Below are 13,294 nucleotides of genomic sequence, written 5' to 3' on the forward strand. Positions count from 1 at the left end.
CAATAAAGATCTCCATTGGCAGCACCTACTCTTCTGAATCAGAAACCTGACCTGCCCCACCATTCCTGTGCAGAAACTGTGGTGCTGCAGTACACTCCATGTCCAGGCATCTGGAGTATCCACTCTCCTGGATTAGGCGTTTGGCCAACTCTCCCTCCACAGGCAAAGAACTTGGGGCTGAGGAGGTTTCCTAGGCACACCTCTGAGCACTTGGTGGATACCCATTGGATTCTCCCTCAGTGCTGGTGCTTTTGCCTGCCATTGGGGACTTGTAGCAGGCCTGGCCAGTCCAGCCCCATACATCTTGCTCACCAGCCCGGAGAGCTGAGCAGGGAACTCAGACCACTGTGCACTCCACGGATCAATCAATTGCCTGAGGCAACAAAGAGCTTCTATCAGTAAGCAAGGATCAAGTATACACACCCAGCTGTGTTAGCCACAGTCACTTCTTACCTATAAGCACTATGTACTGGCTTATATATAAAGAAAGCCCAATACAAAAGCCCAGTATAAAACCCGCCAACAGAAGTCCATACAGCAGAGCCAAAAAGACATTAATGAACATTCTCTACAGTCACACTACCTAGGTAGGAGGGGAAAGGAAAAGAGAAATAAAAAAATAATAATAATATCACAAGAAAAGAAAGACAAAAGAAAAATTCCTACCTGAACAAAAATAATTACAAAAATTAGCAGTGCCAGCACCTCCAGATAAGAAGGAACCAGCACAAGAATTCTGGCACCACGAAAAATCCGAATGTAGTGACGCCACCAAAGGATCATACCAGCTCTCCAGCAATGGTCTATAACCAAACTAGAAACTCAGAAATGACAGATAACGAATTTAAAGCACAGGCTTGGCATGGTGGCTCACACCTGTAATCGTAGCATTTTGGGATGCCAAGGCAGGAGGATCACTTGAGCCCAGAAGTTTGAGAACAGCATGGGCAACATGGCAATATCTCATCTCTACAAAATATACAAAAATTAGCTAGGCATGGTGGTCCACACTTGTAGTCCCAGCTACTCAGGAGGCTAAGGTAGGAGGATTACTGAAGCCCAGAAGATCAAGGCTGCAGAGAGCTGTGATCATGCCACTGCACACCAGCCTGGGCGACAGAGCAAGAATCTGTCTAAAAAACAAAACACAACAAAAAATTCAAAGCATGGAAGAGCATGTATTACAAGAATGATTAACAAGATCCAAGACAAGGATGAAATTAAATACAAAGAAACTTGAAAAGCAACCCAGGCAATGAAGGAATATATAAGCATCTTAAAGAGAAATCAATCAGAGCTTACGGAGTCAAAAAACTCACTTAAGGAGTTTCAAAAGACAACTGAAAGCTTCAGAGGAAACTTCAGAGCCTAAATACATATCTTCAGAACTAACATAGTCAGACAAAAATAAATAAAAAAGAATTTTTTTAAATAAAAAAACTCTCTGAGGAATACGGGATTAGGTAAAGCAACCAAACCTACAAGTTACTCTCATTCCTGAGAAAGGAGAAGAAAAAGTAAACAACCTGGAAAACATATTTGAAGGAATAATTCAAAAAAAGTTTCCCTAATCTTGCTGAAGAGATAGATATCCACATACAAAAAATCCAGGTAACACCTGTGAGATGCTATACAAAATGAACAGCAATAAGATATATTGTCACAAGTCTGTCCAAGGTCAAAACTAAAGAAAAAAATCTTAAAGGCAGCTGAGAAAATGGTCAGATCATATGTGCAAAGGGAACTCTGTTAGGCTAACAGTGGACTTCTCAGCAGAAATCTTATAAGCCAGGAGAGGTTAGGGGCATATTTTCAGCCATCTTTAAGAAAAGAAATTCTAGTCAAGAATTTCACATCTCACCAGACTAAGTATCATAAGTGAAGGAGGAATAAAATATTTTCCGGACAAGCAAGTGCTAAGGGAATTCAATACCACCAGACCAGCCTCACAAGAGATCCTTAAGGGAGTTTTAAACAAGGAAACAACAACAACGAAAATAACTGCTACCACAAAAACATGCACACAGGTCCTATAAAGGAACCACACAAAAGAAAGTACAAAGCCATCATCTAATGACTTCACAATCGATCAAAATCTCACATATTAATATTAATATTGAATGTAAATTGTCTAACTACCTCACTTAAAAGGCACAGAGTTGGCCGGGCGCGGTGGCTCAAGCCTGTAATCCCAGCACTTTGGGAGGCCGAGACGGGTGGATCACTAGGTCAGGAGATCGAGACCATCCTGGCTAACACAGTGAAACCCCGTCTCTACTAAAAAATACAAAAATCTAGCCGGGCAAGGTGGCGGGTGCCTGTAGTCCCAGCTACTCGGGAGGCTGAGGCAGGAGAATGGCGTAAACCCGGGGGCGGAGCTTGCAGTGAGCTGAGATCCTGCCACTGCACTCCAGCCTGGGCGACAAAGCGAGACTCCGTCTCAAAAAAAAAAAAAAAAAAAAAAAAGGCACAGAGTTGCAAGTTGGATTAAAAAAAGAAACCCAGGCCGGGCGCGGTGGCTCAAGCCTGTAATCCCAGCACTTTGGGAGGCCGAGACGGGCGGATCACGAGGTCAGGAGATCGAGACCATCCTGGCTAACACGGTGAAACCCCGTCTCTACTAAAAAAAATACAAAAACTAGCCGGGCGAGATGGCGGGCGCCTGTAGTCCCAGCTACTCGGGAGGCTGAGGCAGGAGAATGGCGTGAACCCGGGAGGCGGAGCTTGCAGTGAGCTGAGATCCGGCCACTGCACTCCAGTCCGGGCAACAGAGCGAGACTCCGCCTCAAAAAAAAAAAAAAAAAAAAAAAAAAAAAGAAACCCACCATCTGCTGTCTTCAAGAAACCCATTCTTACACATTGACACCCATAGGCACAGAGTAAAGGGTGAGAGAAAGATCACACAAACAGAAAACAGAAAGAATAGTGAAGCTATTCTTATATCAGATAAAACAAATGTTGGACCAACAAAAAAAAAATGGACAAAGAAGTAATAATGATAATAATGACAAAGAATTTAAATCAACAAGACTTAACTTATACTTAATATATGCACCCAACACTGAAGCACCTAGATTCACAAAACAAGTACATCTAGACCTACAAAAAGAAACAGACAGTCACACAACACTCCACTGATAGTATCAGACAGATTGCTGAGACAGAAAACTAACAAAGAAATTCTGACCTGAAATTCAACACTTGACCAACTGGATCTAATAGAAATCTACAAAATATTCCATGTATCATACATAGAATACACATTATTCTCATCTGACATGGAACATAATCTAACATCAACCACATGTTTGGCCATGAAACAAGTCCCAGTAAATTAAAAAAAAAAATCTAAATCATACCAACAACACTCCTGGACCACAGTGAAATAAAAGGAGACATCAATACCAAGAAGATCTCTCAAAACCACACAATTACATGGAAATTATACAACTTGCTCCAGAATGACTTGTTGGTAAACAATGAAATTAAAGCAGAAATCAAAAAGTTATTTGAAATAAATAAAAATAGAGAAATAGCACACCAGAATCTCTGGGATGCAACAAGAGCAGTGTTCAGACAAAAGTATATAGCACTAAACACCACCCCAAAAAGGTAGAAGATCTCAGATTCAGGATCCAACACTATACCTAGAAGATCAAGAAAAACAAGAAAAAACTAACCCTAAAGATAGCAAAAGAAGTAACTAAAACCAAATAATAACTAAATGAAATTGATATTCAATCATCCATACAAACAACAAAACAAAAACTTTGATCTTTGAAAGGATAAACAAGGTTGATAGACCACTAGCTAGACCAACAAAGAAAAAGACAAAAGATGCAAAATAAGCACAATAAGAAATCACCAAGGTGATGTCAACCGATCCACAGAAAAACAAAAGATCCTCAGAGACTATTATGAACACCTCTATGCAAACAAACTAGAAAATCTACAGGAAAGGGACAAATTCCTGGAAACACACAACTTCTCAAGATTGAATCAGGAATGTATTAGTCTATTTTCACACTGCCGATAAAGATGTACCCGAGACAGGCCAATTTACAAAATAAAGAGGTTTAACTGGACTTACAGTTTCACGTGGCTGGGGAGGCCTCACAAACATAGTGGAAAGCAAGGAGAAGCAAATCACATCTTATGTGGATGGCAACAAGCAAAAAGAAAGCTTGCGCAGGAAAATTCCCGTTTTTAAAACCATCAGATCTTATGAGACTCATTCACTATCACTTGACCAATTGGATCTAATAGAAATCTACAAAATATTCCATGTATCATATATAGAATACACATTATTCTCATCTGACATAGAACATAATCTATGGCACAGGAAAGACCTGCCCTCATAATTCAATCACCTCCCACGGGGTTCCTCCCACAACACATGGGAATTGTGGGAGTTACAATTCAATATGAGATTTTGGTTGGGACACAAGTAAACCATATACATTCCACCCTGGACCCCTCCCAAATCTCATGTCCTCACATTTCAAAACCAATCATGCCTTCCCAACAATCCGCCAAAGTCTTAACTCATTTCAGCATTAACTCAAAAGTTCACAATCCAATGTCTCATCTGAGACAAGGCAAATCCCTTCCGCCTATGAGCCTGTAAAATCAAAAGCAGCTTAGTTACTTCCTAGATACAATGGGAGTACTGGTATTAAGTAACTATAGCCATTCCAAAAGGGAGACACTGGCCAAAACAAAGAGGCTAAGGGTCCCATCAAGTCTGAAATCCAGTGGGGCAGTCAAATCTCAAAGCTCCAAAATGATCTCCTTTGACTCCATGTCTTGCATCCAGGTCACGCTGGTGAAAGAGGTGGGTTCCCATGGTCTTGGGCAGCTCTGCCCCTGTGGCTTTGCAGGGTACAGCCTCCCTTTCAGCTGCTTTCACAGGCTGTTGTTGAGTGTCTGCAGCTTTTCCAGGTACACAGTGCAGGTTGTCGGTGGTTCTACCCTTCTGGGGTCTGGAAGACAGTGGCCCTCTTCTCACAGCTCCACCAGGCGGTGCCCCAGTAGGGACTCTGTGTAGGGGCTCTGACCCCACCTTTCCCTTCCACATTGCACTAGCAGAGGTTCTCCAGGAGAGCCCCACCCCTGTGGCAAAGTTCTGCTGGGACATCCAGATATTTCCATACATCCTCAGCAATCTAGAAGGAGGTTCCCAAACCTCAATTCTTGACTTCTATGCACTGTACCTTGGCCCCTTTTAGTCATGACTGGAGTGGCTAGGATACAGGGCACCAAGTCCTTAGACTGCACATAACACAGGGACCCTGAGCCTGGCCCACAATACCATGTTTTCTTCCTAGGCCTCCAGGCCTGTGATGGGAGGGGCTGCCATGAAGACCTCTGACATTCCCTGGAGACATTTCACCATTGTCTTAGAGATTAACATTTAATTCCTTGTTACTTATGCAAATTTCTTGAATTTCTTTCAGAAAATGGGATTTTCTTTTCTATCACATTGTCAGGCTGCAAATTTTCCACACTTTTATGCTCTGCTTCCCTTATAGAACTGAATGCCTTTAACAGTACCCAAGTCACTTCTTGAATGCTTTGCTTCTTAGAAATTTCTTCTGCCAGATACCCTAAATCATCTCTCTCAAGTTCAAATTTCAATAAATCTCTAGGGTAGTGGCAAAATTCCACCAGTCTCTTTGCTGCAACATAACAAGAGTCACCTTTGCTCCGGTTCACAAGTTCCTCATCTCCATCTGAGACCACCTTAGCCTGGACCTTATTGTTCAATCACTAACAGTATTTTTGTCAAAGCCATTCAACAAGTCTCTAGGAAGTTCCAAACTTTCCCACATTTTCCTATCTTCTTCTGAGCCTTCCAAACTGTTTCAACCTCTGCCTGTTACCCAGTTCCAAAGTCATTACCACATTTTCAGGTATCTTTTTAGCAATGCCCCACTCTACTGGTACCAATTTACTGTATTAGTCTGTTTTCATGTTGCTGATACCTGAGACTGGCCAATTTACACAAGAAAGAGATTTAACTGGACTTACAGTTCCACATGGGTGGGAAGGCCTCACAAACATGGTGGAAGGCAAGGAGAAGCAAATCACATCTTATGTGGATGGTGGCAGGCAAAAGAGAGCTTGTGCAGGAAAATTCCCATTTTTAAAATCATCGGATCTCATGAGACTCATTCACTATCACGAGAACAGCACAGGAAAGACCCACTCTCATTATCAATCACCACCCACAACACATGGGAAATTTGGAAGTTACAATTCAAGATGAGATTTAGGTGGGGACACAGCCAAACCACATCAAGGAAGAAACTGAAACCCTGAAAAGACCAATATCCAGCTCCAAATTGAATCAGTAATAAAAACCTACTAAATTAAAAAAAAAAAAAAGAAAACCAGACTAAATGGATTCACAGCCAAATTCTACTAGATGTACAAAGAGGTAGTACCAATTCTACAGAAACTATTCCAAAAAATCAAGTAGCAGGGAATTCTACCTAATTCATTCTAAAAAGCCAGCATCACACTGATACCAAAACTTGGCAAAGGCACAACAAAGCAGAAAACTACAGGTCAATATCCATGATGAACATAAACACAAAAATCCTCAATGAAATACTATTAATAGCAAACCGAATCAAGTAGCACATCAAAAAATTAATTCACCATGATCCAATAGGCTTCATTCCTGTGATGCAAGGTTGGTTCAACATATACAAATCAATAACTGTAATTTGTCACATGAACACAATTAGAAACAAAACCATATAATAATCTCAATTGCTGCAGAAAAAGTGTTTGATAAAATCCATCATTGCTTCACAATAAAAATCCTCAATAAACTAGGCATGGAAGGAATATAACTCAAAATAGTAAGAGCCATCTACGACAAACACACAGCCCACATCATATTGAAGGACAAATGCTTGAGCTATTCCCCTTGAGAACTGGAACAAGACAAGGATGCACACTCTCACCACTCCAATGCAATACAGTACTGGAAGTCCTAGCCACAACAATCAGGCAAGAGAAAAAAATAAAAGACACCCAAATAGGAAAAGAAGTCAAACTATCTCTCTTCGTGGATGACATGCATCTATACTTACAAAACCCTAAGTACTTCACCAAAAGGCTCCTGAAACTGATAAATGACTTCAGTGAAGAATCAGAATACACAATCAATTAGAAAAATCAGTACCAATTCTATACACCAATAACATTCAAGCTGATAGCCAAATCAAGAATGCAATGCCATTTACAATAGAAACAAAAAAAAAAAATAAAACACCTAGGGATACATTTAGAAAGTAAAAGATCCCTACAAGAAGCACTACATGACACTGCTGAAAGAAATCATAGATGACACAAAAAAATCGAAAAACATTCTGTGCTCATGGTCTGAAAGAATCGATATCATTAAATGCCCATAATGCCCAAAGTAATCCACAGATTCAACACTATTCCTATCAAACTACTGTCATTTCTCATAGAACTTGAAAAACATATTATAAAATTCATATGCAACCAAAAAGTCACCCAAAGAGCCAAAGCAGTCCTAAGTAATGAGAACAAAGCCAGTGGCTTGACATTACGCAAGTTCAAATTATACTCTAAAGCTACAATAACCAAAACAACATGGTAGTGGTATAAAACCAGACACATAGACCAATGGAGCAGATTAGAAAACACAGAAAAAAAAAAAAAAACGCACACCTACAGCCATCTGATCTTTCATCAAAAATAAGCAACAGGAAAAGAACTCTCTATTCAATAAATGGTGCTGAGATAGTGGGCTAGCTTTATATGCAGAAGAATGAAACGTGTCCCCTACCTTTCACCCTGTACAAAAATTAATTCAGAATGGATTAAAGATTTAAATGTAAGACCTCAAACTAAAGAATCCTAGAAGAAAACCCGGGAAACACCATTGTAAGTATCAGCTGTGGGAAGAAATTTATGACTAAATTCTCAAAAGCAATTGCAATGAAAATGAAAATTGACAAGTGGGACTCAATCAAACTAAAGAGCTTCTATATAACAAAAGCAACTATCAACAGAGTAAACAGACAACCTACAGAATGGGAGAAAATAATCATAAACCATGCATCCAACAAAGGACTAATGTTCTATACAGAACTTAAACAAATCATCAAGAAAAAAAAATTAAAAAGTGGGCATAGGACATTAACAGATACTTCTCAAAGGAAAACATACAAGTGGCCAACAAACACACGATAAAATGCTCAACATCATTAATTATCAGATAAATGAAAATCAAGACCACAATGAGATACCATCTCACACCAGTAAGAATGGCTATAATTAAAGTCAAAAAAACAACACATGCTCATGAGGTTGTGGAGAGATGGGAACATTTATACACTGTTGGTGGAAATGTAAATTAGTTCAGCCACTAGAGAAAGCACTTGGAGATTTCTCAAAGAAATTAAAACAGAACTACCATTAGACCTAGCAGTCCCATTAGTGAGTATATAGCCAAAAGAAAATAAATAGTTCTACCAAACAGACACCTACATTTGTATGTTCATCATAGCACTATTTACAGTAGCAAAGACACGGAATCAACCTCATTGCCTATCAATGGTGGATTAGATGAAGAAAATGCAGTATATATGCACCATAGAATACTACATGGTCATAAAAAAGAATGAAATCATGCCCTTTGCAGCAACATGTACGCAGCTGGAAGCCATTATCCTAAGCAAATTAACACAGGAACAAAAAAAAATTAATACTCCATGTTCTCACTTATAAGTGGCAGCTAAACATTGGGTACACAAAGATATAAAGATGGAAACAATGGGCAGTGCAGAATATTAGGGGGGAGAGGGAAGGATGGGGGGAAAGGCTGAAAAACTATTGGGTATTATGCTCACTACTTTGGTAATGGGGTCGGTCATTCATATCATAAACCTCAGCATCACACAATAACCTAGGTAACGAAACTGCATGTGTATCCCCAGAATCTAAAATAAAAGTTGAATTATTTTTTAACAATTTATAATGAGTACCATTTTTACTTACTGAAAGACCCAATACTGTTAAGATATATATTTTCCCCAAATTTATCTGTACTTTCAATATAACTCCAGACAAAATCCCAGTAGTCTTTAAAAAAAAATAAATATTGGTAAGATGCTCCTAAAATTCATAAGGAGATGCACAGGATTTAGAAAAGCCAAAATAATTATGAAAAAAAATAAGTTCAATAGTACCCCTTAATCTGTTATTTTGCTTCCTGCAGTTTCGATTGCACGTAGTCCAACAATGGAAAATTCTAGAAATAAACAATTCGTAAGTTTTAAGGTGACACCGCTCTGAGTAGTATGATGAAATACCTAGCCTCCCCACTCTGTCCTGCCCAGGATATGAATCATCCCTTTGTCTAGTGTATCCATGCTCTATATGCTACTTGAATATTACTCACTTAGTAGCCATCTCAGTTATCAGATCAACTGTCTTGCTATAGCAGTGCTTGTGTTTAAGAAACCTTTATTTAACTTAGTAATGGCCCCAAACTGCAAGGATAGTGATGCTGATAATTTGGATATGCCAAAAAGAAGCCAGAAAGTGTCTCCTTTGGGTGAAGGGATGAAAGTTCTCAATTTAAGGAAAGAAAAAAAACATATGCTGAGGTTACTAAGAGCTACAGTAAGAATGAATCCTCTATCCATGCAACTGTGAAAAAGAAGAAAAAGGAAATTTGTGACTTTGAATTTGTGATGTTGCATTTCAAACTGCACAAGTTATATGCATAGTGCATGATAAGTGCTTAGTTAAGATGGAAAAGCAATTAAATGTGTGGGTGGAAGGCATGAACAGAAACATATTCTGATTGACAACAACAGACGTTCAGTACTCTCCACAGCTTCAGACATGTACTGGGGATATTAGAACATATCTCTCATGAATAAGGGATGACTACTTTGATGTTATTATCAAGGACCAAATAATTAAATGTGTTATTGGTGTCATGATAGACAAAAATATGAATGGAACAGAATAAAGAGTACAAAAATAGACTCGCATTATGGTCAACTGATTTTAAACAAAGATGAAAGGCAATCCAATGGAGAAAGCTTAGTATTTTCTTTTCTTTTTTTTTTTTTTTTTTGAGACCGAGTCTCGCTGTCGCCCAGGCTGGAGTGCAGTGGCCGGATCTCAGCTCACTGCAAGCTCCGCCTCCCGGGTTCACGCCAGTCTCCTGCCTCAGCCTCCCGAGTAGCTGGGACTACAGGCGCCAGCCACCTCGCCCGGCTAGCTTTTTGTATTTTTTAGTAGAGACGGGGTTTCACCGTGTTAGCCAGGATGGTCTCGAACTCCTGACCTCGTGATCCGCCCGTCTCGGCCTCCCAAAGTGCTGGGATTACAGGCTTGAGCCACCGCACCCGGCGAAAGCTTAGTATTTTCAACAAATGATGTTAGAACAAATGGATATCCAGAAACAAAAAAAAAAAAAAAAAAAAAAACCTTCAATCCATAGCTTGCCACATATACAAAACAAATCATAGACCTACACACAAAACTTAAAACTATAAAATTTCCAGATGATAACACAGGCAAAACTCTAATTTTGCATCAGGCAAAGATTTTTTTAAGATATAATATGAAAAGCACAATCCTCTTAAAAAAAGGTAGACTTTACTTATAGGTAGAATAAATCATAGTATTTCTGTGTTAAGATGAAAGAATGGCTGGTCACAGTGGCTCATGCTTATAATCCCAGAGTTTTGGAAGGCCAAGGTGGGAGGATTGCTTGAGCCCAGAAGTTCAAGGTCAGCCTGGGAAACATACTGAGACCCCATTTCTATACAATAAAAAATAAAAGTAGCCAGTTACGGTGGCACAAGCCTATAATCTCAGCTCCCCAGAAAGCTGAGGTGGAAAGATTGCTTGAGCCTGGGAGGTCAAGGCTGCAATAAGCACAGATGACTGTGTCTGCACTCCAGCCGAGATGACAGAGCAAGATCCTAAAAGAAAAAAAAAGGAGGAAAGGTTGACATACTCCTTGATTTTCTGTGAGTTCTCCACCATTGTTCAACTGTTAATTTAACGTATAAATTAGCAATAACAAAGAAAATAGAAACTACGTGACAACGGCAAGTAAGACACGTCAACAGAATGGAAGAAAATGAAAAGCAGGTAAGTGGTAACTAATTAGCATACGAGGAAAAGTTAAAACCTAAGTGTCCTGCAAAAGGGAGGTCAAGATTAATGAGGTCAGATGACTCTGGTAAAGCTCAGGAGACCGAGGCAGGTAGATCATTTGAGCTCAGGAGTTCAAGATCAGCCTAGCCAACACAGTGAAACTCCGTCTGCACTAAAAATACAAAACTTAGCCAGGTGTAGTAGTACGCACCTGTAATCCCAGCTACTCATGAGGCTGCGATACAAGAATCACCTGAACCCAGGAGGCAGCAGTTGTAGTGAGCCAACATTGCACCACTGTACTCCAGCCTGGGCAAGAAAGTGAGACTGCATCTCAAAAAAAGAAAAAAGAAAAAAAAGAAAAGAAAACAAGAGGTATAAATGAAGCAGAAAGCCTTTGGACTCAGAGATATCAGGTAGCTTACCAAAAACAAGAATTAAATAAAATGTGACTCTTAAAATGCCAAAAGTACTTTTCCTATCAATTTCCCTATCTATTCCCATTAACATAATAGCAGGCTTATACCCACAGACGAAATTGTCAAATAAAAAAAAGGATATCCAGTTAAATTTGAATTTCAGATAAATAACGAATAATTTTTAATGTATGTTCATCCTAAATACTGCATGCAAATTCAGATGATGTCCTGTATTGTTTGTGGCCATCTCTGGCAGCTCTACCTTCAGACTAGATACTGGCCCAGAAAGGAAGTTAAAGATATTAACATTAGAGGACTTGACAAAATCACAAATCTTTACTTGATCAAACACACTATATACAGTCTCCACAGGTAACAGAGTTTTCCTCTAAAATTTACTCAAATTCTAACACCCAAAAGTGAAAGAAGATTAATTTTTTTTAACAATCTAAAGTTAAAAAGATTTATTTTTAACTTTGAATAAATATAGTGAAATATGATATTTAAATAAGACATTGGAAGTAACAGAGCAAGAATCCAAGAACTATTAGAGTTTAACATTTCTTCTTCAATGTTTTCAAAGAAAAATTAACAGTACAATTCTGGCCCTTATTTTTATATGACAGAATAATCTTGGATTTAAAAAATACATTATTCATCCAATGGATGTTTTAAGAGTGACTAACTCAACAATATACTAATATTTTTGTACTGAAATGATAGCAAATAACAGCTACATGCTAAAAATATTCCATATGATTCACAACACTAATGATTCACAGAAGAATTCAGGGAGTGGTTTATAACTAAAGTTTGTTCTAAAGGGAAAAATAGCAGGGTTCAAACGACCCAAAGCCAGAAGAGTTAATAAAAGAAACCAAATTTGTAACAATGGTTCTCAAACCTGACCCATCAAGTCAGAATATCAGAGAGGTATAGCTCCCCAATTTTTTGCTCTGTTTTTTTGAGACAGGCTCTCACTGTCACCCACGGCTCACTGCAGCCTTGATCTAACAGGCTCAAGCAATCCTCCCACCTCAAACTCCCAAGGAGCTAGGATGACAGTCACATGCTACCATGCCCAGCTAATTTTCATATTTTTTGTAGAGACAGGGTTTCACCACTTTCCCCAGGCTGGTCTCAAACACCTAGGCTAAAGTGATGCTCCCGCCTCAGGCTTCCAAAGTGCTAGGATTACAGGCGTAAGCCACCATGCCCAGCCACTCCAAAATGTATAATTTTGAAAAACTTCTCCATGAGATTCTCATACTCTGTAAAATTGTGGAATCACTGCTTAAGAATGCTGACTTGAGTATGATCATTCAACAGTATGAGCTATTGCATTTTAAGGACAATTATAATGCTATAAATAGCAAATAATGAAATTATTCTTCTTACCTTGGATACGTTGCTGACATAATTCATTTGGACAGTACTTTCCTTATCAACTTGATTACAAAGGTTCTGTAAAGTAGATGCATATTCTTTATCACTTTTTATTCTCAGGGCCATAAATTTCTTTACTGTTTCCAGTAACCGTAATTCCCAGTCTTGCAATTTTAACACTGCTTCATGTGAATTCTTCAGGTCACTCCCAAACCCCATTTTGTAAGGCACTGGTTATCCTCCACACTGCACAATTGAGCCTTCTAATCAGCACATATCTGTGTATGTAAACAAAAGAGAAAAACTCTTAAATAAAAAGG

The 13,294-nt window shown here is 39.0% G+C and overlaps 1 protein-coding gene across 4 annotated transcripts in view; it reads right to left on the bottom strand.

The window, feature by feature from the left end:
* The window catches only part of FER (FER tyrosine kinase), a 451,703-nt gene that overhangs the window by 374,740 nt on the left and 63,669 nt on the right, over positions 1-13,294 (bottom strand). For all 4 annotated transcript variants that reach the window (XR_004429709.1, XM_033178963.1, XM_033178962.1 and 1 more), the window contains exon 3: positions 12,987-13,252. Coding sequence is in view for 3 of the 4 variants with exons in the window: in XM_033178963.1 (XP_033034854.1) it covers positions 12,987-13,193 (207 nt within the window). In the remaining variant the exon portion in view is untranslated. The remainder of the gene's footprint in view (positions 1-12,986; positions 13,253-13,294) is intronic.

This window comes from Trachypithecus francoisi, unplaced genomic scaffold (assembly GCF_009764315.1).
Source record: "Trachypithecus francoisi isolate TF-2019V2 unplaced genomic scaffold, Tfra_2.0 Lachesis_group2, whole genome shotgun sequence".
Taxonomy (NCBI): Eukaryota; Metazoa; Chordata; class Mammalia; order Primates; family Cercopithecidae; genus Trachypithecus; species Trachypithecus francoisi.